The sequence below is a fragment of the Papio anubis genome, chromosome 4, assembly GCF_008728515.1.
Source record: "Papio anubis isolate 15944 chromosome 4, Panubis1.0, whole genome shotgun sequence".
Classification (NCBI taxonomy): domain Eukaryota; kingdom Metazoa; phylum Chordata; class Mammalia; order Primates; family Cercopithecidae; genus Papio; species Papio anubis.
The window spans coordinates 144,999,069-145,025,021 of NC_044979.1; the positions used below are offsets into that span (position 1 = coordinate 144,999,069).

The 25,953-nt window shown below is 47.8% G+C and overlaps 1 protein-coding gene across 6 annotated transcripts in view; it reads right to left on the reverse strand.

The window, feature by feature from the left end:
- The window catches only part of SDK1 (sidekick cell adhesion molecule 1), a 653,438-nt gene that overhangs the window by 275,130 nt on the left and 352,355 nt on the right, over nt 1-25,953 (reverse strand). For all 6 annotated transcript variants that reach the window (XM_031665629.1, XM_031665628.1, XM_031665627.1 and 3 more), the window contains 4 exons: nt 24,583-24,750; nt 22,517-22,619; nt 19,237-19,413; nt 7,254-7,390 (listed from right to left, as the gene is read on the reverse strand). In XM_031665629.1, coding sequence (XP_031521489.1) covers nt 7,254-7,390; nt 19,237-19,413; nt 22,517-22,619; nt 24,583-24,750 — 585 coding nt within the window. The remainder of the gene's footprint in view (nt 1-7,253; nt 7,391-19,236; nt 19,414-22,516; nt 22,620-24,582; nt 24,751-25,953) is intronic.

Consider the following 25,953-nt stretch of genomic DNA (forward strand, 5'->3'; position numbering starts at 1 on the left):
AAGGTGAACCATGGACAAACATGAGATCCCTAGGAAAAGCCTGTGTGTTAAGACGACCAGTATATGAGTGAGACAAAGTGGGGAATGCCAACTTTTTAGGGGCAGGAGGGGAAATAGAGTCTTCAATGAGTCAGAGAAAATGGACGGAGAGGAGAGAATAACAAGGAAGAATGAAGAGAAGGACGTAAGCCAAGTCCTGGGAACAAAGAGGTCTGCGTGGGAGGAGTGATCAGGAGCATCGCTTGCAGAGAAGCTGAGAGGAAGTGGACTCCGTGGAGCTCACTGGCTCTGTCCTTTAGAACAATGACAATATGGCTTCAGGAGAGAAGAGTAGATAGAACAAGTGAGAAGTAAGGAGGTGCAGGTAATTAGCAGAGCTCAGTCCTTCGAGGCAGAAGCAGCCAGGAGAGAGGGAGAGCTTTGAACACAGAACACAGAGAGGGAATAAACAGGGAGCCAAGTCCTAGAGGAAGGGCTGGGGGAGGGACCAAGGGCTTGGGTGCCGGCTGGCTTTCAACATATATGGGACTGTAGTGATCATTTTTATTCTTTGTGCTTTAAGGTATTTCTAAATTTTTTATTAATCAGCATGCATAACTTGAATAATAAAAAATACAAATGTATTTACATTTTAATTAAATTTAAATATTACAAGGTATAATATGAAATCACAATTATGAACACTCATCCTATTAAAAAACTAACTGTAGGACTGAGTAGAATGAAGGATTCTGAGTTTTTAATGTAAGTAAGTTTGTTACCTGCAAGCATTTACCACAAGACACACAACAGCAGGTGTTAAGGTTGAAAAAAAAATCGTAAGAAAAAGACTGCATTTCTCTTGATAACTGGTAAAAGGCCACCATTCTTCTGTTTCAGCCATGGGACGCCTTTGTCCAGCCCATGGAAAACACCTGTAGGCTCAGTTTGAGAACTACGATGGCCCCTCCCAAATATCAAGGTTACCATGGAAACTGGTGGCAACTGTTGCATTAAACAAATATCTGCATTTCTAACACTGTGCAATGCCACCTCACTCATGCTAAAGAATAAATTTTTAAGATGGCAAAATAATGGCTCTAATACAAAGATAGAATCAACATGTATCAAAGATTTTAGTTAAGTCATTAATTTATGAGGGAACCAGTAAGATGCTTCAACTGTATCAAAAGAAAGCAAACAGCATACAACATAGTGATAGTGCTAAAATGAATTTATAAATAGATGCAAAACTGGTCAGGATCTGCAGAGCAATAGCCAGTTATATACTACAGGATAAAATTTGCATTTATTTGCATTTCTTTGGAAAAGAAATTTGCATTACTCAAAGTGCATTACTATAAGATTTCTACAATTTACAAAGATGAGTAGCCCAAAGACATGGAAAGCGTGGATCCCTGTCAAATCAGATAACCCTGAAGGGTGCTAGATGAGACACCCAGCAATCCTTTTTATGGCACACTGCAACGTCTTTCACAATTCTTACCTGACAGTCTCCCTCCACGGGATCATAATAATCTCAGAGAAAGATCATTCTTGATCATAATTGATAAGGATTTTAGAGAGTGGGCCAAATGCTTTCATTATTCAACAGAATTCTCAGCTTGGTCATGGGGTCCCCACTGTCAAGCCATCAGGAATCCCTGCACTCTCTCAATGCAGGGATCCCCCAGGCTTCCCTCATCCGCCACCTGGCCTGACCCTCTGCTCTCCTCAATCCACCAGGTGAGTACCTTGACCCAGGCCCTAGGACACTACTGCTCTTCTCTCTGCCCCAGGCTTACTAAACAGGCACCTGGGACAGGAGAACCATCAAACTTCCCAGAGAGGCAAACCCTGGGATGCCTGCAGAGGGCCATGTGTATCTTCCATCCAGAGATGCACCTTGAGTCCCGTACATGGATGCAGGCTCAGTTCAAGCCCCAGGCTCTGCTCCAAAGAGCTCGGAAGAGGCCCTTCTGCAGTGGCAGGAATGTCGTCAGGGCAGAGGCGATCAAGTGTCTGCCTTGGCCACTAAATCATATAGGTTTGGCCCCTGCAGGATCCCTGGCTTCCAGGAGAACGGCATCCCAGTCAGCCTGCCAGGAGGAGCTGGCTGTGGAGTGTCTCCCGAGTAGCCGGAGGGACAGACCTAGTAGATGGCGTTATTTAGTGCTGACCACTTGCACACGCTGAGTGTAGGCCAAGTGCAATTTCCATTTTAGTGCACTTGCTGCTAAGCTGTTCTTTCTGGCTCTAATTAGCCACCATGTTCAGCTGCTTCTTAAGGGCATTTGTTGCTAATAAAAATAAAAACCAGACCATTGGCCCAGATGACGGTGCTGCTCTTCCTATTTGCCACGACAGGAAGACGCGGACCAACCAGCCGGTAGCAGCACAGGCTGCTTCAGCCAAGGTCACGGGCTTCCTTCACACAGTGGAAATCAGAATAGGCAGGAGGCAACCATGGTACCTACTCTAGATTCTAAACAGCACGATACCCACACTCCAGGCTCTGAAGGAAAGACAGCTGGGAATGTCAGCCAGCTTCAGGAGAGCCAGAGGCTAATAGGGGTGACCGACGTTTTCTGTCCCCTTCTGAGTGAAATAAAGCAGCTGGACACCTACAGAGCCGTCCTGTGTGTGCCAGGCACTCTGCTGGTGTCACAGCACAGAGGACCAACACACGGACCCCGCCTGCCCTGAAGGGGTTCCCAGTCTTGCCAGGAGATGGACACGAGTCAGGAACTATGATGCACGTGCTCAAAGGGAAGCATGTAGACCAGCATGGGAGCCCCAAGGAGGGAGAAACCAGCATGGGAGCCCCGAGGAGGGAGAAGCCAGCATGGGAGCCCTGAGGAGGGAAAATTTCTGCCTGGGTGTAAAGGGACTTGCAGAAGTGATATTCGATCTGAGCCACCAAGAAGGAGGAAGAACTTTCCCAGGTAACACCAATATGTGCCGCCAGTGATGCCCCAGCCCCATCTCACTGGCAGCTGTTTCCCACCGAGCCCGGAGGCCTGAGACTGAGGGGACCTTGCCGATGCTGTCCCCTCATCGCCCGTCTGGCCCAGGCCTCATGTCACATCTTCTTTGAAGACTTTCTCCGACTTGCCTTCTATACAGTCACATTACTACGTACGTACCTCGCCAGGAACGTGCGGCGTGGAGGCTGCGTCGGTGCCTCTGGCCGTCTCCTCGCTGTTCGCAGTGGAGACTGATCACGTCAGCTCTGCCCCCGGCACCCAGCACCCAGCACCCAGCAGAGTGCAGAGCAGCTGCCCAGTCTGGATTCACCGCTGTAACGTCTGGGCTCTGCCCCCAGCACCCAGCACCCGGCAGAGTGCAGAGCAGACGCCCAGTCTAGATTCACCACTGTAACGCCTGGCTGGCTGGATAGTTACACATGAAACCTGCTTCTCACTGAGGCAAGGTGACTGGCTGGAGGAGCCAGTCCCGCTATCAGCTGAGAAGAGCGCTGGCCGGGCATCTCAAAGCAAAGCCTTCCTTCATGGAAATGGGGGAAGGTAGAACACCTCTGTTTTGGAAGATGGCCCAGGACTATAATTTTCAGTCCCTCACAAGGGGACTCCCCTGGAGAGATGAATTTCACTTTGTTTGCTGAGTGCCTACTACGTGCAGGGAATGAGAGGCACCAAGACAAAGGAGACACAGTCCTGAAGCCTGACGCGATAGCGCCTGATGGGGGCTGTCCTTAGGGTGGATGCGAACCAGAATTCAGACGACACCAGCTCTGCCCCATCCCGCTCTCTCCACCCAGATCACTGTCAAGTCCTGTTTTACGTACAGGCAGCATGGCCACACCATCCGCGGGAAATTCTTCTGTCCTCTCAGAGGTTTTCTGAATCAGTAACACCCTGGCCTATCCCGTTCGGGTGAGTGGAAGCTACGATGGCCGTCTACACGCGGGCTGGTTTCTAACCTGCCCTGTCTCTGGGAGGAAAGAGGCCAGAGTGGGATTCGCAGAGGCCCCTCTGCAGGGGAAGAAGGGCCTGGACTCCGGCCTCAGAGATGCCCCTGCGAGGGAGAGAAGGGCCTGGACTCTGGCCTCACTCTGAGGTGGTGCCCAGGACTGGAGCGTGTAACCTTAGACGCCCAAGACACGGAATAACGTACTGCCTCTGGGCCCTCCCTCGGTGAACTGGTTTGCATGGTGCAGAACTCAAATAATGGTTCTTCAGATTCCCGGAGTGGCTTCCTCCGTGTCCACACAGACCGACGCCCAAGTGCGGCCTCTCCATGAAGCCCCACTGTAGCGTAATGGCACACTCTGCTCCCCAAGACTCCTCTGTGGACTCCTGATGAGCACCAACTCCGGAGTCAGACAGCGCAGGGATCCCATCTTCCCCTCCCATCGCCATGGGACCCTGGGCAGGTGACAGTGCCTTACAACCTCTGCACATCCATTCCCGTAGCTATGAAATGGGAATCAAACGCTGTGGCTGTGGTGTGAGCATACCGTATCATCAGAAGGAAACCTCTACCAGGGGAGGGCGAGGGTGTAGAAAAGGTAATTAGGAGAAATAAATGGCAATTTACAAAGGAAAGAGGTTTAATGGAGAACTCACAGTTCCACGTGGCTGGGGAAGTCTCACAATTAGGAGAAATATGCCATAATTAGGAGAAATATGTCAATAATTGCAGGAGGTGTGTACAGGCTGGCGTTAGCTGGGAAGAGCCATGGCAGGACCTAGGCTGAATCTGCCCAGAGAAGTGAGCAGTGCCAGGGACCCACGGGGAGCTGGGTTTCAGGGGAGGGTACCCGAGAGTGCACCACTCGTAGCTGTCCTGAAAACAGGGACCCAGTTTAGAACACCAGTGTCATTGGGAGACAACCACAGGCCGAATAAAGTGGATCATGGTAACAGCCACGATACCTGCATCTGGCTCTGCCTCGGGGAGGCCCAGGGAAGGAGACCCCCATCTGGAATAAATGGGTGATGTGGGTCAGCTGTGTCCCCACCCAAATCTCATCTTGAGCTCCCATGAGTTGTGGGAGGGACTCAGTGGAGGTAACTGGATCACGGGGGCAGGTCTGTCTTGTGCTGTTCTCCTGATAGCAAGTCTCATGAGGTCTGAGGGTTATTACAAGGGGGAGTTTTCCTGCACAAGCTCTCTTCTCTTGTCTGCTGCCACGTGAGACATGCCTTTCACCTTCCACCATGATCTGAGACTTCCCCAGCCACGTGGAACTGTGAGTTCTCCATTAAACCTCTTTCCTTTTTAAATTGCCCAGTCTCGGATGTGTCTTTATCAGCAGTGTGAAAATGGACTAATACAGATGGGATAACAGAGGGAGGCCTCCAGCTTAGGTATTAAAAGGTTAAATTGGAGGCCGGGTGCAGTGGCTCACGCCTATAATCCCAGCGCTCTGGGAGGCCGAGCACGCCTGTAATCCCAGCACTTTGGGAGGCCGAAGTGGGCAGATCACAAGGTCAGGAGTTCGAGACCAACCTGGCCAATATGGTGAAACTCCATCTCTACTAAAACAACAAAAATTAGCTGGGCATGGTGGCGGGTGCCTGTAGTCCCAACCACTTGGGAGGCTGAGGCAAGAGAATTGCTTGAACCCAGGAGGCAGAGGTTATAGTGAGCTGAGATTGCGCCACTGCACTCCAGCCTGAGTGACAAAGCAAGACTCCATCTCAAAACAAACAAACAACGACAACAACAACAAAAGCACAAGGTGAAATCGGGCTGGCGTGCTGGAGAGCTTCTTTGTGGAGGTAATGGGTTATCTATTATGAAGGGTAACAATCTAGCCCTGTGGGTTTCCAGGGGAAGGAACAGGCCCTGAGATGAGATATTTGGCCCATTCGGGGAGTCAACATAAAACCCGCGTTGAGTTTCATGCAACCCGTGTGGCTGACGGGTGTGGAGAAAGAACACAGTAGCCCAGGGTGACCCGAGGCTACACACGGTGACCTGAGGCTACACAGGGTGACCCGAGGCTGCACAGGGTGACCCGAGGCTGCACACGGTGACCCGAGGCTGCACAGGGTGACCCGAGGCTGCACAGGGAGCGAGGCGTTTGGCTTCTATATTGCATGCAGCAGGAACCCCTGCAGGACATGTACAGGGGAGTGGCCTGGTCTGGGTGTATCTTAGAAGATCAGTGTTGCTGCTGGTAGGTGAATGGTTTAGAAGAGGAAACAGAGCCGGCTGGAAGGCTGCTGCAGTGGTCCTGGCGAGAGGTACCAGTGGTCTGAGGCAGAGAGGAAAGGGATCAGAATCCTAGTTAACAGACTCACAGGACTGCTGATCCAGGGGGTGTGGAGGTGGGGGCTGAGGTCCAGGGAAAGGAACTGGGGACTATTCCTAGGGTTCCGGCAGAGGAATACAGAAATGCAGGGTGCTGGGAGTAGAGATTTGGGTGGCTGCAGGAGGTAAAAAATAAATAAATAAAATAAAATAAAATAATTTAAAATAAAATAAAATAAAAAATGCAGTGGAAAGAGGTTAAGTTGGAGAGGTCTGTGAGACAGCCCGATACAGACATCAAGCCTCTGGGCTCCATAAGTGATCCTGGAGGCCTGGGTGAAGGATATAAATGTTTGAGTTATCAAGGAAAATACGCTGCTAAAAAATCACAGGAAGGCATGCGATTTCTCAGGAAGAGATTCCAGGGAGAGCGGAGAGGCGTGAGTGGGTGCACACAGTGGGGGACACGTCATCCAGCCAGCCAAGAAGAGAAGGGAAGGAGGGCTTGGCGGCTGGAGGAAAGCCAAGGCTGTGAGTAGCCCACGGAAGGAGCGTGTTTCATGCAGAAGATTTCCAAGGACGGTGGTAAAGGGGCAGAGGGGTCCTGGAAGGTGAGTCGGGAAGAGGGTGCTGAACACGTGGCACCATGTCTTCGCTGGAGAAAACCTCCCACAGACGTGAGCAGTGGCGGTGGCGGCAAACTCTCAAGGCACCCAGGTGGCGGGCATTGTTAACCCATTTCCAGCTCGCCCTGGGAGTGACACTGCGGGGCTTTGCTCGGAGCAGCCCTGTGTGCACGGCCCTCCCATGGGGCCCCAAATCCACTCTCCCCCGAGAGCTTCTCTAACTAAGGACTTCTTCCCTTCCCTCTCTCAGGTCCTGCATGGTTTTTTCTCTTTCCTAAAGGGCAGGCTGTGTTTGAAACCCTGAAAAGCATTACAGCCTTTTATTAGTTGTTTTGGATCTGACCCAGAAGTAAAGGTTAAGGACATTAAGAGCACACACAAAGACCTGATTATCGTCCACGGTGACAGTTCCATTTTGCTACTTACTGTTTTCAGACAGCTCCACGATGTAATAAAGAATAGGACTGTTTCCGTCAAAGGGCCGGACCCAAGAGAGCACCACGGCGTGGCTGTGGGAAGAATTAGGGCTGGCCAGGAGGTTCTGAGGTGAATGAGGCAGTTCACTTGAATCGAAGGGGATGAAAAGGAAAAAGAAGAAAACACACATCAGAATCCATGGTGAGCCTGAGCTCTTACAGCAGCCCGTCCTGCTGTGTCATGTTTGGGAAGTGAAGAACATAAAATATGCCCCAAACGCAAATATTAACTCTCTTCCTCCCAAAAAGGGACAGACAAAACCCAGCTTCATTATTCACAGTGTTATTTTGTTTACTGGTCATAATTTCATTGAACCCTTATGCTAGCTACCAAAACAAGTACTAACGCTGTCACATAAATAGGGAGAGGGGACGTAGACGTTAACACATACATTATTATTATTTTTTAAAATTTTTTATGAGACTATGTCTCGCTCTGTTGCCCAGGCTGGAGTGCTGTGATGCGATCTGGGCTCACTGCAACCTCTGCCTCCCGGGTTCAAGCGATTCTCTGCCTCAGCCTCCCTATTAGGTGGGATTACAGGCGCCCACCACCACGCCTGGCTCATTTTTGTTATTTTTAGTAGAGACGGGGTTTCACACCATCTTGGCCAGTTTGGTCTTGAACTCCTGACCTCGTGATTCACCCACCTCAGCCTCCCAAAGTGCTGGTATTACAGGCGTGAGCCACCACGCCCGGCCTACACATACATTATTTAATTGAGAAAACTTGGTCAACAACTTGTTTTTACAACTAGAGGCTGGCAATGGAAATGCCACATACACAGGAAAAGGTCGGGTACATTTCACAGGAACGTTTCCAACAGTAGCCATTTGGAGTTATGAGAGAAAATGCCCGCACGTATTCTTAGACAACACAGTTGCCGCATTTATTGACAGCATGAGGTTACATTGTCATTATGTCTTCTGCTGGAGTTACGGGGATTTGGGGGAAGCACTTAAAAGAAAATGTGGTGAAAACAGTAACTAAAATCCCATGGAAATGGTAAAGAACACATCAGCAAGGCTATAAAATGGAAATGCAATTAAAGTGAATAAATTCTTTAAATAACTTTCCAGTAAAAAAAAAAAAAAAAAAAAAAAAGGTTTTTACTGGGATTTACCAATGACAAAGCTGCAAAACCCTACTATGTAGTTTCTACCAAGGCTGACTCTATAACCTTAAAACCATGAGCTGCCCAGGCCCCGTATTCAACCTTCACGTCTCCTGAATCCGGGGCAGGACCCCGTGCCGGGGCTGTTCTGGCTGGCTGCCCCTCTATAAATGCTGCCAGGCAGTGCTGGGGAGAGAGGATGCCGAGTGTGACCTGGCTTACCGCTAACCCGTTTTTGGTCTCTTAGACATCAATTACTGCTGACCCACACGGGTCAGAACAAAAAGCCATAATTATACTTGATATTTTTAATTTTAAAAATGTACTCATTACATTTTGAAATTTATTAAGCTGTTTTGTGCTTTCAGCTCCCTAAGAAACACAGCTCCAATCCATGCACACCATTTATAAGCATAGTAATATTTCTAATGTAGACTGCGACTACATTGTACGTTAGTGCGATAAAGAATAAACGTGAGCCCAGGATGTCGTCTTGTTTTCTCTTTAACTGTGAATTAAGTTTTGAATTAGAAAAGGAATTGTTCGTTTAATTTTTTTTTGAGACGGAGTCTCGCTCTGTCGCCCAAGCTGGAGTGCAGTGGCACAACCTCGGCTCACTGCAAGCTCCGCCTCCCTCCCGGGTTCACACCAGTCTCCTGCCTCAGCCTCCCGAGTAGCTGGGACTACAGGCACCCGCCACCATGCCCGGTTAATTTTTTATATTTTTATTAGAGACGGGGTTTCACCATGTTAGCCAGGATGGTCTTGATCTCCTGACCTCGTGATCCGCCCGCCTCGGCCTCCCAAAGTGCTGGGATTAAAGGCATCAGCCCCCACACCCGGCCGTTCGTTTCTTTTTTTTATTTTTTGTATAGAATGGGTCTCACTATGTTGTCCAGGCTGGTCTCAAACTCCTGGCCTCAAGCGATCATTCCACCACAGCCTCTCGAAGTGGTGGGATTATAAGCATGAGCCACTGCACCTGGGCGGAGCTGTCATTTCTATTTCAGTTCTCCAATAACCGAATCTCCATTAGAGGCGGAAATGCCAGCATAGAAATATCAATTCTACTTCTCCCAAGCCCCATTTCCTATTCCCCCCCCTGCAATCTGAATCAGTTTGGTCTAAAACTAAACCAAAGTTGTTCAAATAGTCCCACCTGAAAAGAAAATACAAACAAATCTGACAGACACAGCCAAATAAGATAGTTTATCATAAAGAATGTATCTGATCTGAGATGGAACTTCTAGACTGTTGAAGTTTCCTGAATTACCGGGATGGTTTTTGTCACCATGGTGCGCCTCTCAGACCACAGCTGAGCTTATGCTTCTTGGGGGGACTCATGGTGGGCCCCAAGATCCTTCCAGGATGGGTCTGGCCATGCCAGGGAGGCCAACCATGGGGATTAGAGGGTTGGGGCTTTGAGCCAGTGGTGACGGCTCAGCCTTCTGACCTCCGGGGGGTGGAGGGGGCTGGAGACTGGGTTCAACCATGCGGCCAATGATTCAACTCTGGGAGGCTCGGGGTCAGTGAGGGTGGTAGGAATGCAGGATTTGCCCTGGGTGGCAGAGAGGCCAGACAGGGTCAAGGAGAAATGCAGTGGCCTGCACAGAGAGATCAGGAACGAGCTTATGGTCACAATTTTTGGACTGTCTTCTTGACTTTGGCTCTGGGACCCCAAGGGCAGCTCATTGGAAGCTGTTCTCACAGACTGGACACACTGTCAGATGATCATCTGTAATAGTCAGGACGGGAGACAGACCGTGAAACTAAAGGTGGATTAGAGGCTCGAGGAGCCAGGCAGCTCTGCAGACACACACAGTAGGAGTCGGAGAGAAGCTGGAGCAGGAGAGGGTGTACAACCAGCTCAGGACAAACCCTGCAAAACAGACATTCTCGGGCCAGGTGACCATATGCTATAAGATGTGGACAGGCTCCTAGGAGACAATAGGAATGGGTGACCTGTGGCCCCGGACAAGCTGCCGTGTCTCTGCACACTTTCTCTGAAGACCTCGAGGGGGTTATGTTTGATCGAATTCTAAATTCTGAAAGTCTGTCTTTCCCACAGAGGTGAAAACACGGCCTCTTGCACTTGATTTCAAATCATGCTTCTCTTAGCCTGAGGTGAGAAGTCACACAGAAATGATCCATCTTCCAGGTGAGGGGACTGCCTTTCTCTTGGGGCTGCTGTGCTGTGCAGACACTCACTGAAATGGAGGCTACTCCCTGGGCAGCTTCTGTCCTCCAGGGGTCAGCTCTCAGTCCCTGGAACATGCTCACACATATCCCTCCGTCCCTCTGCCCCCTCAGCTAGGATGTGATTCTAGTCGGAGTGGTTTCTGATTTCCCTGCTGCCAGCAGACCACAAGCAGCAGAGGAGAAGGATCTACCAGAAGCAGGCACACCGAACAGCAAAAATGGTCGCAAGAGCCTGAGCTGAAGGGATGTAAAAAGATTTTTTTAAAAGATTAAAAACAAATACTTAAGAACTTAGAAAGCAAACTAGTCTTGAGGCATTCAGTGTAGGTGGCACGAGCTACCCGCCCAGTGGTGCCTGAGGATCCAAGTGCCCGTGATGTGCAGAGGCGCACGCATCCTTCTCTGCTACTGTCCCACGAAGTCACTCCGTTGACTCAAAGTCACACTCGGTGTGATGGACCAGTACAAAGTGTGATTTTTCCGTAGATCACAGGACTCAAGCATTGGAAGGAAACATCGATTTTTCCCAGTTTCAATCTCTCCCCTCTATGAAAATTCCCTCGATAATATCTTATGTGTAAAATATTACCTGTTTCATAACGTGAAGGGCCTTGTGACAGAGAGACATATCTCAGAGATACTGCACGTTCAGTTCCCGACCACCGCAATGAAGTGAATATCGCAATTTGCAAGTCACACTCATGTTTTGGTTTTCCAGTGCACATACAAGGTCTGTTTATACTCTACTGCAGTCTATTAAGTGTGCAATAGCATTGTCTAAAAAACATGTACACACCTTAATATAAAAATACTTTATGCTAAAAAACGTGAACAATCATCTGAGCCTTCGGTGAGTCACGATCTCATTGCTGGTGGAGGGTCCTGCTTGGATGTTGATGGTCCTGCTTGGATGCTGACGGTGAGTCACGATCTCATTGCTGGTGGAGGGTCCTGCTTGGATGTTGATGGTCCTGCTTGGATGCTGACGGTGAGTCACGATCTCATTGCTGGTGGAGGGTCCTGCTTGGATGAGAGTGGTGGGTGCTAAAGGCTGGGGGGACTGTGGCAATTTCTTCAAATGAGACAGCAGTGAAGCCTGCCGCGTCAATGGACTCTTCCTCTCATGAAAGACTTCTCTGTAGCATGCGATGCTGTTTGATAGCATTTTACCCACAGTAGAACTTCGTTCGAAATTACAGTCAATCCTCTCAAACCCTGCCACTGCTTTACCAGCTAAGTTCATGCAATATTCGAAGTCCTTGTTGTCATTTCAACAATGTCCACAGCATCTTTGCCAAGAGTAGACGCCATCCCACACGACTTGCTTTGCTCATCTCTAAGAAGCAAATCTTCATCTGGACAAGTTTGATTATGAGATTGTGGCAATTCAGACCATCTTCGGGCTCCACATCTAATTCTACTTCTCTTGCTATTTCCACCACATCTGCAGCTACTTCCTCCATGGAAGCCTTGAACCCCTCCAACCTTATCCACAAGGGTTGGAATCAACTTCTTCCCAACTCCTGTTAATATTGATACTCTCACCTCCTCCCATGAATCACAAACATTCCTTTTTTTTTTTTTTTTGAGACGGAGTCTTGCTCTGTTGCCCAGGCTGGAGAGTGCAGTGGCGTGATCTCGGCTCACTGCAAGCTCTGCCTCCTGGGTTCACGCCATTCTCCTGCCTCAGCCTCCTGAGTAGCTGGGACTACAGGTGCCCGCCACCACGCCCAGCTAATTTTTTGTGTTTTTAGTAGAGACGGGGTTTCACTGTGTTAGCTGTGATGGTCTTGATCTCCTGACCTTGTGATCTGCCCACGTCGGCCTCCCAAAGTTCTGGGATTACAGGTGGGAGCCACCGCGCCCGGCCCACAAACACTCTTAATGGTATCTAGAATGATGAATCCTTTCCAGAAGGTTTTCCATTGACTTTGCCCAAATCTGTCAGAGGAATTATCATCCATGACAACTATAGTCTTATGAAATATAGTCCTTAAATAATGAGACTTGACGGTCAAAATTCCGCCTTGATCCATGGGCTGAAGAACAGATATTGGGCTAGCAGGCATGAAACCTCCTTGTATATTCCCATCAAAGCTCTAGCGTGACAAGGTACATTGTCCATAAGCAGTAATATTTTGAAAGGAATTTTTCTTTTCTGAGCTGCAGGTCTCAAAAGTAGGCTTCAAATATTCAGTAAAACACACTGTAAACAGATGACTTTTGCCGTTCCATTTACAGAACACAGGCAAAGTAGACCGAGCATCGTTCTTAAGAGCCCTAAGATTTTCAGCATGGTAAATGAGTGTTGGCTTCAACTTAAAGTCCCCAGCTCCATTAGCCCCTAACAAGAGAGTCAGCCTGCCCTTTGAAGCTTTGAAACCAGACACTGACTTCTCTGTAGCTAGGAAAGTCCTAGATGGTATCTTCTTCCCATAAAAGGCTGTTTCGCCTACACTGAGAATTTCCTGTTAGTGTAGCCACCCTCATCACTGTTCCCAGCTAGGTCTTCTGAATAACTTACCTAGTTTCTCCATCAGCACCTGCTGCTTTACCTTGTACTTTTATGTTACGGGGACGGCATCTTTCCTTAAATCTCACAAACCAATCCCAGCTAGCTTCCAGTTTTCTTTTGCAGCTTCCTCACCTCTCTCGGTCTTCACAAAACTGACGAGAGCTATGGCCTTGTACTGGGTTAGGCTTTGGCCTAAGGGAATGGTGAGGCTGGTTTGATTTTTCTCTCCAGACCACTCAAACTTTCTCCACATCAGCAATAAGACTGTTTCGCTTTCTTATCATTTGTGTGTTCACTGGAGCACTTTATATTTCCTTCAATTACTTTCCCTTTGCATTCACAGCTTGGCTGACTGTTTGGGGCAAGAGGTCTAGCTTTTGTCTTGTCTTAGCTTTCGACATGCCTTCCTTACTAAGCTTCATCATTTCCAGTCTGCTTTCTAGTGAGAGATGTACAATCCTCCCCTTCACTTGGGCGCTTAGAGGCCTTCGCAGGGTTATTAACTGGCCAAATTTCACACTGCGGGTCTCAAGGAATACAGGGGCCCAAGGAGAGGGAGAGAGACAGGGAATGGCCAGTTGGTGGAGCAGTCAGAACACACACGGCATTTAGAGCTTAAGTTTGCCATCTTACATGGGCGTGGTTCATGGTGTCCCCAAACAATTACAATAGTAACATTCAAGATCACTGATCAGGGATCACCGTCACAGATACAATAATAGTGACAAAGTGTGAAACATTGTGAGAATTCCCAAAATGTGACGCAGAGACACTAAGTGAGCACATGCGGTTGGAAAAATTGTACCAATAGGCTTGCTTAACACAGGGTTGGTGTAAACTTCCAATTTGTAAAAAAACAAAAACAAATGCGCAATATCTGAGACATGCAATAAAAGACGGCATGCCTTATTCTGGAAATATAAACTGTTTCTTTCTTTCTTTTTTTTTTTTTTTGAGACAGAGACTCGCTCTGTTGCCCAGGCTGGAGTGCAGTGGCATAATTTCGGCTCACTGCAACCTCCGCCTCTGGGGTTCAAGCAATTCTCTGCCTCAGCCCCCCGAGTAGCTGGGATTACAGGCACCCACCATCATGCCCAGCTAATTTTTGTATTTTTAGTAGAGACGGGGTTTCGCCATCTTGGCCAGGCTGGTCTTGAACTCCTGACCTCGTGATCCACCTGCCTCGGCCTCCCAAAGTGCTGCGATTACAGGCGTGAGCCTCTGCGGCCGGCCACTATTTCTTTAAATAATAAGTTTTGGTTATTTAGAAAATGAACCTGTGTGAGATCCTTGACTAACCCATCAATAACAGATAAATGAGGCTTTAATATATTCTGAATCCATTTCAGAAAATCTTATCTAATGGGGATAGATTGCGTCGAAGCATTACTCTGCCAACTTTGAAAGGAGATAAATGATCAGTGGAGTGACTCACAGACAGTGATAAGCGCACAGGCTGATAAATGGAAGAGGTCCCAGAGAACAATGGAAGCGAAGCCCAGTGCTGAGTCACTTTGTAATTTAAAGAGAATAGGGGGAAAACCACTGTCAGGCACAGGACACCTCAGGAATATCAGAAATTAACAACAACAGTAACAGAAACCCAACTGTACGGGAGAGAGATGAAGCGAGGTGTGTGTGAGAAAAACAGTTTTGAAAAAAGACTTGAAAGAAAGCAATTGGTGGAATTGTGGCTGTAGGGGGTAATTGCTCTGGCAGAAAAGGATCAGATAAGTACTTTTTTTCTATATAGAAAGCCTTGGCCCTTTAATGCGCAAATGATGACTTGGTCAAACCCATCTTCTTTGACTTCACTCTGAGGATGAAGATGATGGGGCTTGATAACTCTGAGGGAAACAGTATTAAATTCTTCACTCCTTATGATGGCTTTGGCAGAAGTGGTTTTATAGAAAGCAACCTCTCTCACTGCCTGAGGGCCTCCGAGTCAGCTCCGTAAATTGGGTTTTCTCCAGGCTCATGAGAATTAGTCTCTGATTTCAGGAGGAGAGATGAAATGCTAATTGGGTCTTTAAATGATTTAACAATTAATCAATCCATAAGGCCTTAGGAGCCTGGTCCCTCTGGTGTGCTCAATACAGGAAGATGCTTTGGGGAATATGAAGTCATCCCAGAAACCGGGTCCTGTCCCCATGGCACTGGAAAACTAGAGGAAAGACGCTACTAAAACAAGGGGTGACCAGCATTTAATGATGACTTGCGTGGTTAATTTACAGGCTGCGTCATGGAACCATCTGGAGTTTTAGAAGCCTCTTCTCTCGGGGGGGATGAAGGCAGAGCCCTCCTAAATTGGTCCTCCTCAGTAAGGCAAAAGACACCATCTCATTTCAGCTCAGTAAGTGGAAAGAGGCTTACCCAAACATTTACTAGGTTCCTACTGTATACCTGGCACTGGTCCAGGCATTGAGGACTCAACAGCAAACAGACACATCTCGAATCGATGTCAGAAGGTCATAGAATGTAGTTAGAATAATGCAGGGTAAAGGGCTAGAAAGTTCCCAGCCCCAGAGGCAGGGTGCTGTTAGGAAAGGGGAAAACAGCATTCTTGTATAAAATGGTAAGAAAGCACAAAGAGCTGTAACTTAGAGCATCCCTCCCCAGCTGGCTTCCACACCAGGATCTTACAAACCCCGGGTGGATGCCACCCTCACAGCCATCCTTTGAGATGAATGATACCACACCCAGTCTACAAGGTGAGAGGCCGAGGCTGAGAAGTGAGGTGATTTGTCCAAAGTCACACAAGTAGTGAAAGGCAGGCAGGGCCTCCTGGGCCATCCCTTGCTCCTGTTGGCCCCACTGCTGGCCAGCAGCCCCACCAGGACTGTTCCGGGTGTGAGGTGGGTGCGGGGGCCGCCCCTTCACTCAGCCTTAATGAGGTGAAGCTTAGTGCTGAAGTGTAAAACACAGGGCAAACAGACGTGAGAACAGGCCAACGGCTGGTCTATTTTTGAAAGCTCACTTCTAAGGCTCCTAATTTCTATATTTAACAAAGCAGCTTTTAACTGAAGTGGAGAGGCAAGGAGAAAACAGGCTTTCAGGCTCCTCTGAAGGACATTGTTTAGCCATAAGTACCTCTCAGTCCCTTCCCTTCAGCAATATGAGATTTTTTTCTTTTTTTTTTTTTTTTGGTTATCTGAGTAAATGATGGAAACATTACAGAGCTCAGTTTGAAAGTTACCTGAGAAGGACAGAATGCCCTGCAATTATGGGTTATTATTATTATCATTCTATTGCCATTGCTGTAGAGTCAAGCCCTGTTGGATCTAAAGAAACACCATGAAGGAACACCTTTACCAATTCATCCAGGTTTGGGATAGAGGAGCCCTTCATGACACTAACAATTCACGAGGAACAACTGTCTTCCAAATCAGTTCTGTAACCAGTTTGTACTTAAATTGGTTTGAATCACAAATTTGCAGAGATTTCTATATTTAGAGATGAGATGGTTTACCATTACAGAAAGCCTATTATTTTATACATACAGCAACATTTGCTGAAAAATGTATTTTACTTAGAGGAAATCAAATAAGCAAATAGTAGGGAAGATATGTAAATCAGTAGAACATAAAATTGTGCAGAATAAAAAGAATGGGCTATATTGGAAGTATGCAATTTGGCTTCTGCTGACAGAGTCTTTATGAACTGCTAACACGTATTTATTTGATACCAACGATGGATGATCTAAGGTTCTCAAAGGTAGTTTTAAAAATGTGCATAGTACAACAGCTCCTAGGAACTCACTGGCCATATCCTCCTATATTATCAAAATGAAAAAAAAAAAAAATCCTCAGCCTGAGATCCGAAAGGGAGGAGGAAAGAGGCAGGAGCAGGGCTGGATGAGGGCTTTGGGTACTTGCTGTCTGGGTTTTGGTAGAGTGACATGAGCTTGCTTGTTTATCCATGGTGGGGAAACCAGGGCATGTGAGCATCAAGGTAAGAGTGGGGAACAGAAGGAGGCCTGCCAATGGGCGGAGACATCCACACATTCATTCATTCCTTCATGCATGCAGGAAGGCAACAACCAACCAACATACATTTATTGAACACCTGTTATATACCAAACACTACGTCAGGCACTCAAAATTCAAAACAGTGCCTCCAAGGTGCTTCTGTGCCAGGAGGAGAGGGAGCCATGAAGACATGTTCGTCCTCTGCAGCATGATCAGGGCTACCAGGAGGATGAGCTGTGCGCAGGGAAGAACTGCAGGCAGCATCCTGGTAACTGAACAGCAGGAAGTGCTACTGCGGCTGAATGCTAAGGGGTGCATGATCAGGAAACCTCTGGGGAAGCCCACGGATGATGGGCACCCAGCCGCAGGGGCAGTGGATGGCTGGGGCTCATGAAGGGCAGAAAGAGCCCAGGGATGTAGGCTCCAATGCCTGAAGGCAGGGGCTGGGGGAGACCTGCCTGCCCCGTGTGTACACAAAAGCTGGAGGACCCTCTGTGTGGCAGGCTTGCAGCTGCAGCCCTGGACCCTCAGTGATTCTGTGGATGACCCTCTGTGTGGCAGGCTTGCAGCCGCAGCCCCAGGACCCTCAGTGATTCTCTGGAGGACACCCTGTGTGGCAGGCTTGCAGCCGCAGCCCGGGACCCTCAGTGATTCTCTGGAGGACACTCTGTGTGGCAGGCTTGCAGCCGCAGCCCGGGACCCTCAGTGATTCTGTGGATGACACTCTGTGTGGCAGGCTTGCAGCCGCAGCCCTGGACCCTCAGTGATTCTGTGGAGGACCCTCTGTGTGCCAGGCTTGCAGCTGCAGCACCAGGACCCTCACCCCACCGCCGACGGCTGACTCTGTAGAGCCACGGGGACTCCTGCTGCTTCACGACTAACCAGAATGACCTCTGCTGTCTAAAGAGAACAAGGGGTCATCCTGGAAGGAGACAGAACAGGAGGTGGGATGGGATTTTTTTTTCAGGAATGGATGGCACCACAGGGCCTTCTAGACTGGCTGCTATACATCGTGAACCTTTTACATCCACAAATAGGGGCTGGAGGAAAGCTGTTGGTGAGTTCCACTCATTTCCACATGCCTGTGGCAGACACAGAAGCCACATGCTCGGCACTTAGCAAGCATTCTTTTCATTTTTAATCCCCTCAGCTGGAGTCTCGGGATTCAGGGATCAATGAGACAGGGCTCCTATACTCAGAGTGTTCAATTTCTATTTTTAGGCAATGATTTCGTATACGGAATCTTTCCTGGATCAAAGGGGGCAGGGTCCAATGAGGAACATCTCTCAAGATTGCCTTTGTCGAATGGCCCAGCACGTCAAACAGTGGCCAGGGACGGATGGGCTGGGTGTGCCCCCGGAGTTGGCCGCTGCCCTGACGAGTGCTCGGTTGGGATTCTTTATTTTCAGGTTTTATTTTCGTACTCAGGCACTCAGGGAATATTGAGAGAGCACTGCTTTTAAAAAGCAAATAAATACATGTCAGAAAAATAGAATGTGTCAGCAGGTATTTCTGCTCCATAAATAGAGAGGGGAGTGGAGGAAGAGAGACAGCAGAGACAGAGGAGATTGACGGTTCCCACCTGGGCTCTTCGGATCCCCCAGGAAGGTCCAGATTGGAAGTAATGGGTGGTTGCTTTCTGTTTTCAGGATTTCACAAGACTTAATGGAAAGTATTTACCCACGGAGAGGCAGCTGGGACTCACTGAAACCCCAAGTCCAGGTGGCTTTCATGGGAATGACCTCACCTCAGCGGTTCCACCCCAGCATCTCTCACGGATTGGAAGCTCTCAAGGGCATTACGTGGAAAAATGAACTTGCTACTTAAGCGCAGAGTGGTAAACAGGGCCTATCAGGATAAGGTGTCCACGGGAAAAATATGACAAAAAGGATCCACGGGGATAAGAACCAATGATCACACCACCTACACCAAAAACAAAATTTCTCAATTCTGAAGTTTAAAGAAGCTACAGAAAAACCTTGTCCATATCCATAGCTACGTAGCATGACACACTGGCCTCTGACCGCTGACTTGGGACACAAGACAGGTGTGACACGTGTGAAGTGACAGTCACTGACAGGGGTGCAGTAATGAGATAACTGAGAACTGACTAATACCAGGCATCTCAGTACTCACATCACTTCCAGCCGGGCCATCCTAGAATCGTTCCCGCCTTCAGAAACAATCTCGCAGGTGTAATCACCGATGTCACCCGACCACGTCTGGCTGATGAGAAGGGACCCGTCCTTCTCCACTACGATCCTAGATGTGCTCGATGGAGTCAGGGCCACGTTGTCCTTCTTCCAAACGTAGCTGTGGGCCAAGCAAAGGGTCTTGAGTTACAAACCCCACAGGGACAGAATCACTGGTCCTTCCCTGTCTCTTAAAAAGCGAGCAACTAACAATCTTGTGAATGCACTTTACAAACCACTGAATTGTGCTCTTTAAAAGAGTGATTTTTCTTTGCTTTTTGTTTTGTTTTGCTTTTTTTGTTTTTGTTATTTGAGACAGAGTCTTGCTGTGTGGCCCAGACTGGAGTGCAGTGGTACGCTCTTGGCTCACTGCAGCCTCTACCTCCTGGGTTCAAGCAATTCTTGTGCCTCAGCCTCCTGAGTAGCTGGGACCACAGGTGTGTGCCACCATGCTCGGCTAATTTTTTTTTTTATATTTTTAGTAGAGATGAGGTTTTGCCACGTGGCCCAGGCTGGTCTTGAACTCCTGGCCTCAAGGGATCTGCCCGCCTTGGCCTCCCAAAGTGCTGGGATTACAGGTCTGAGTCACTGCACTTGGCCTAAAAGAGTGAATTTTTTGGGAGGCCGAGACAGGCAGATCACGAGGTCAGGAGATCGAGACCATTCTGGCTAACACGGTGAAACCCCGTCTATACTAAAAAAAATACAAAAAACTAGCCAGGCGAGGTGGTGGGTGCCTGTAGTCCCAGCTACTCGGGAGGCTGAGGCAGGAGAATGGCGTGAACCGAGAGGAGGAGCTTGCAGTGAGCTGAGATCCAGCCACTGCACTCCAGCCTGGGTGACAGAGCAAGACTCTGTCTCAAAAAAAAAAAAAAAAAAGAGTGAATTTTATGGCATGTGAATTAAACCAAAATATAATAATAAAAAAGAAAAGCAACCAGATATCTTGGTCATAATACACAAACAGATGCTGAGGTTAAAAACAGAGCAATGAAAATGACTGCCCCTGCCTGACTGATCTTGTGTTCTAGAGATGAGAAGTCTGTAGAACCATGGGCATACCTGTCACCTATGAAAACGGCACCCAACATTCCTGCCCCGGTAATGCTCCTGGAGGACAAGAGTATTGTCTGGACAGGAGGCAACGACTATTTAAAAAAAAACTGCAGAGTGGAATTGCTCAACTCATGGGAAAAAAAAAAAAAAAACCACACACTTCAAAAACATATTTTCTTAAAATTTGACCATTCTGGCAGATGGTCCTTAAAATTGCATTTCTTTCTCATTTAATCTATCTGTAGCAATTTGAGCACATTTTTCTTTTCAAATACAGAATCAACTGAGAGGCTGCCCAGTCTTTAGATGACCACGGGCAGGGGCAGCACTCATTGCTATATGGAATGAAAGTGCTGTTTTTCTTTTCCACAATAATGTGATCGGATTTTCAAAATGTGCCCAGTTCTTTAAAGCCTTCATATTCATAAGCACCGACATTTACAAACTACTCTTATCAGCAATTACCCTGAGATAGAACAGGGCCGAATCCACAAGAGGGAGATGGACAGATTGCTCACCCCGGGGCACCACATCCGGCTGGAATGGCCACTTAGGGCCTGGCGCCCCTCAGGGCAGAGCAACCCTGGGATGCGGGGCGCCCTGAGAGCGAGTAACCCAGTTCCATCTCAGGAAGGGGCCTCCAATTTAATCACATATAACAAGCTACGAGGAAACCACAGAGATCCGAGGGGGTTCTTTTTGAGCTGTCAGAGTAGCAGAAAGCAGACTTCCTCGAAGTCATACTCCAAATCATTTACGAAGGAGCTCTTTCCCAGGCCTGACGACCGTCTCCAGGGCAGCCACGGGGTGGGGGGCGGCGGGGGTGTTCTAGGTCATCTTTCACTTGCTAGTTTTTGTTTGTTTGTTTTGTTTTACATTCGGCACCCTGGTACCTAAACCAAATTTGGATTCTGAGCCCTGGGAAACCCCAGGGAGTTGGGTGGAGACATGGAAATTTACAATTGGCCAAAGGCCCGCTAGAAGCGCAAGAGAACAGCTGCGGAGTCTCCGCGTCCTGCTGCTGACCGTGCACCCACAGCCGTCCCCTCTGCTCTGGGTGAGGGGCCCCAGAAAGTAGGAGGGCGTCTTGAGTCTGCCCATTCGACTCACGCACTGTGCCCCTTCTGGGGTAAGGCTGGAGTGGAAATACTCTGATGACTGGATTTTTCTTTTTTTACTTTCAAGGCTAATTCCAAACATTTAAAACTATTCAGAAGGTGGCTGCTCTTCAGGGAACAGCTCCCCATTGGCGCCCACCTGTCTGCTGCCACAACTTCACCTGGAGTCTCATATTTTGCACAGTTACTTTCCTGACCTGAATTCAAACAAAGACGGGATATCAGCATTCCTTTAGAGAACTCTTGGCCGGGCGCGGTGGCTCACGCCTATAATCCCAGCACTTTGGGAGGCTGAGGCGGGCGGATCACGAGGTCAGGAGATCGAGACCATCCTGGCTAACACGGTGAAACCCCATCTCTACTAAAAATACAAAAAATTAGCCAGGCGTGGTGACGGGTGCCTGCAGTCCCAGCTACTCAGGAGGCTGAGGCAGGAGAATGGTGTGAGCCCGGGAGTCGGAGCTCGCAGTGAGCTGAGGTCGTGCCACTGCACTCCAGCCTGGGCGACAGAGCGAGGGTCTCAAAAAAAAAAAAAAGAGAACCCTCACATCTGGTCTCCTTCTTGGCATGTACCTTCCCATGAGTGCGCTGGGGGCTGTGGCTGCCTTTGTCCCATGCACAGGCCTCCCTCCCCGCCATTTCACGATGAAATTATCCGGAGAGTAAATAACTCCCCCCGCAGGGAGCGGCACAGCCCCCATGTAAACACTGCTGAATCCTAGTCGATCCCTCTGGATTTTTCTCTCACTGAGTATCAACCTCTGACAAGTACGTTTTACAGACAGTGTATTAACCTTGGCAGGAAGAAATCATGAAAAGCAGCATTAAAGTCATGAAGTGGAACATAGCTCACTGTAAATAATACATAAGGCTGGAGTGGAAAATGGGATTTGTGTGATTAATGATGGTGCCCACAACCAGAAGATGCCATAATCAGGGACCTGCCACTGAAATCAAAGTTCCCCCAATTCTTCTTCCTCATTTCGACTTCACTTCAGAAACTCACAGAATATCAACAAGCCCCAAAGCATTGTAACTGATTGTGCTGACCGGAGGGAAACCCGGGGGTCGTGCGTGGCTCCACAGTGCAGCGTAGCCGTGGTCCCCTTAATCACCACGTGGTCCTCAGGAGGGTGGACGATAGATGTCCGATCTGAAAAAACACAAGTCCCGAGTCAGACGACATGACAAGTGTGAGAGTTTCTGCCCTCGCGGGGATAATGCCCTGGTCATCTGACATCACAACCTCCAAGTTTTCTCTCATCTTGGCAGAGTGAGGGTAAATGGATCGTTCTCAGAAATGCTAGGGGAGTTAACAACAAGCAAAAAAGTCAACCACTGCAGCAAAGTCTGTCAACCCCTCCTAAATCACCTTTAACCTCAAACACCATGGAAGTAAATGAACACCGACCATCCCATGCAGGTGTGGATGAGGTTCTAGGCGCTAAAATAAAACTTAGATTCTCTTCCTAGATGACCATCACTCTAGTCATTTCTAGCGTCTGTGTGGCACGTTGTGAGTCTGCCAAATGCTTTTGTTTAAGTTGTTGTATTTATTCCTCCAGACACTCTTGTGAGGGCTGTCATATTACTGCTCTCAGCTTTCAGGAAAGAAGACGGACGTTCAGAGATGCAGTGACTTGCCCACCTCCCGCAAGCCAGTACGGGGTGGGGACCTGCAGCTTGCCCGTGCGATGGGTCACTGTGGCACCCATACCTCTAAGGGGGACCTGCTCTGCTTCCAGGAACAGAGCCCAGAACCTGGGAGTCAGGAGGCTAAGTTGGAGGCCAAGCCTGACCTCTGCTAATGATGAGTCCAGAAATACATCTCTGCATCTTAGTTTTCCTGGCTATGGAAGGGAATGCTAACGTCACTAATAGTTGTACAGATTAAAGTGGGCAGAGTGTGTGAAAATGTTCTGTAAAGCCAACAAAGTGTTATCCCAGTCAGGCCAGTGTCATTATAATGTTGAATCTCAGCGATCCACAAAATTTTCTGGTGAATGATCTACGGAGATTCAGATGCCACTTTTTCGTAAGCTTTTTAATATCCTACTGCTCAAGGCCATTGCTTCAGTTCTGATTGCAAAAGTTCACAAAACTGCAACCTCAGGCATAAATGGGTTAAATATATGGTTACTATTTAGGGATATATAATGAACGAAGTGATTGAGAGAGTCATCCACCAAATGGAACAAAAGCTGCTTTTTAGTACTTGACAGCATAGTGGGAACTTGGATTAATTTCCTTGAAACTCATGATCATTTTAGAACACTTAACAAATTAGAAAGAGTTGTTTATCAAAGTGGACACCAACTATATGATAGAAAATGCTAGACAAATATGAAATAAAGCACAATGATTTACTTTTTCTGGAAGAATGGCATTTTAACAAATTACTCCCTCAAGCAAGTTAAAACTTTCTCTCCTCATGTAGATAGCTTTGTAAAAATCTGTGAGTGAGCGCTCTTTTGCTTTTTAAATAATGAGCTTTTAGTAGTACAGATTGAGACGAGACAGAGAGGAGAAAGTATATTGGCAACGAAGCTAAAAAGTGGCAATGGGGGGCCATTTGGTCCAATGTTTAAGCTCCAGAAAACTACTCTGCATTTCCAAAACATGTCTTGTTGATTAAACAAAGGGCAAAAGCTGGAGAAACAATGAAGATTTTCCTTTCAGTTCACTCCTAATATACAAGAAACATTGATAGTTAATATATTAGAAGTGTTCTAGTTTTTCGTAATAATTGTATGGCAAAATATTCCTTCTTTAGGATTTTAATTCTTAATTGTCTTATAAATTGCTTACAAAATTAACCAACACATCAATTTTGTGATTTGAGCTAGTTTTGTGTAGTATCTCCACTGACTTTAAGAAGTCAATCTTTTATCTCTCCTGCAATGCCTCCATTACATCTGAATACATTTTCTAATTATTCTTTTAGACACTGAAAATTTCATTTCTCAACAGATTTCTATAAACTAGTTGTAAAAATAATCATTCTCTTTTGATTAAATTAGCAAGCCCAAGGGCATGTTGACATCCCCGAAGCACATGACGACACGATGATTAAACCCTGGCTAATAAAAGGCTGACGTGTGAGGGCTGCTCCTTACTCCACACGGTGAGCGTGGCCGATGCGTTCAGGGAGCCCTCCGTGTTGGCCGCATAGCAGGTGTAGTTGCCGGCATCCTGGATGAAGACGGGTGCGATCTGTAGACCCCCCGATTCAAGAAGCATGAACCTAGGAATCCGGACAGAGCCACTGGCCAGAATGTGGTTTTCTGAAGAACAGTAGAGAAAAGAGGCATGTTACAGTCATAACACTGGAAGGAAAGGAAGATAGTGGTTAGAGCCATAAACAAGTAACATGGCTTGGCTCTGTGTCCCCAGCCAGGTCCCATCTTGAATTGTAATCCCCACACGCCGGGGAAGGAATCTGGTGGGAGGTGACTGGATCCTGAGGGTGGTTCCCCCACGATGTTCTCCTGATAGCAAGGGAGTTCTCATGAGATCTGACGGCTTAAAGGTGTTTGGCACTGCCCCCTTTGCTCCTTCTCTGTCCTGCAGCCACGTGAGATAAGCCTACTCCCTCTTCACCTTCCACTATGATTTCCCTGAGGCCTCCCCAGCTATGCAGAACTGTGACTCAATTCAACCTCTTTTCTTTGTAAATTGCCCAGTCTCAGGTATGTCTTTATATCAGTGTGAGAGCGGACTAATACAACAAAGAAATAACTTAAGGAAATAATCAGAATAAAGTGAAAATTGTATGCAAAGAAATAACTGAAGCGGTATCTGCTAGCACTGTTTAGAATAACAAAAACCAAGAACATCCTACTTGCTCAATATTGAGAGATTTGGTTAAACAAACTACGATCCATGAATGCGATTGCTATTTTTGGGTGACCGGTTTTTAGTTTTCTTTATATCTGCATGTATTTGAAACATTTTTATATAAAGCTATGATGTTCAAAATTAGGCAGGAAAACAAGAGACAGTAAGAGCCCAGCCCTGTTATTGATCTGTAGTGTCCCAGATCTTTAGCAGCCGTGTCTGAGTGCCGGGATTGTGCCTCTGAGACTCGAGAAGCTGCCATGCGGTTTTCCAGCAGGAAGAGAAAGATAAGGCTTTTGGCACGTCAGCCCGATACGGGCCAGCAAGTATGAGGAGCTCATCCGTGTGAATCAACAAGACTCAGCACAGACTTGTTCAGGATGGACTCTGTGTGCTGTTCTTTCAGTGGCCCTCGTGGAAGGGGCTGTGGGAACTGCAAAGGCAGCCTTCCCAGAAACTGAACCCACAGTGGGCTGCAGCGTCCCAGGTTGACGGGGGAGGGCATGGAACAATGTGGCCCTGGAAGCATCTTTCTTCAACAAAACAGTGATCCTTAATTCTGAACGTCATAAGGAAGAGCTCCACTTCACAGTGGGAGAAGTGAGTGCTAGCAGAGTGATTTCACATCCAGTGCTTGATACGGGAAGGCC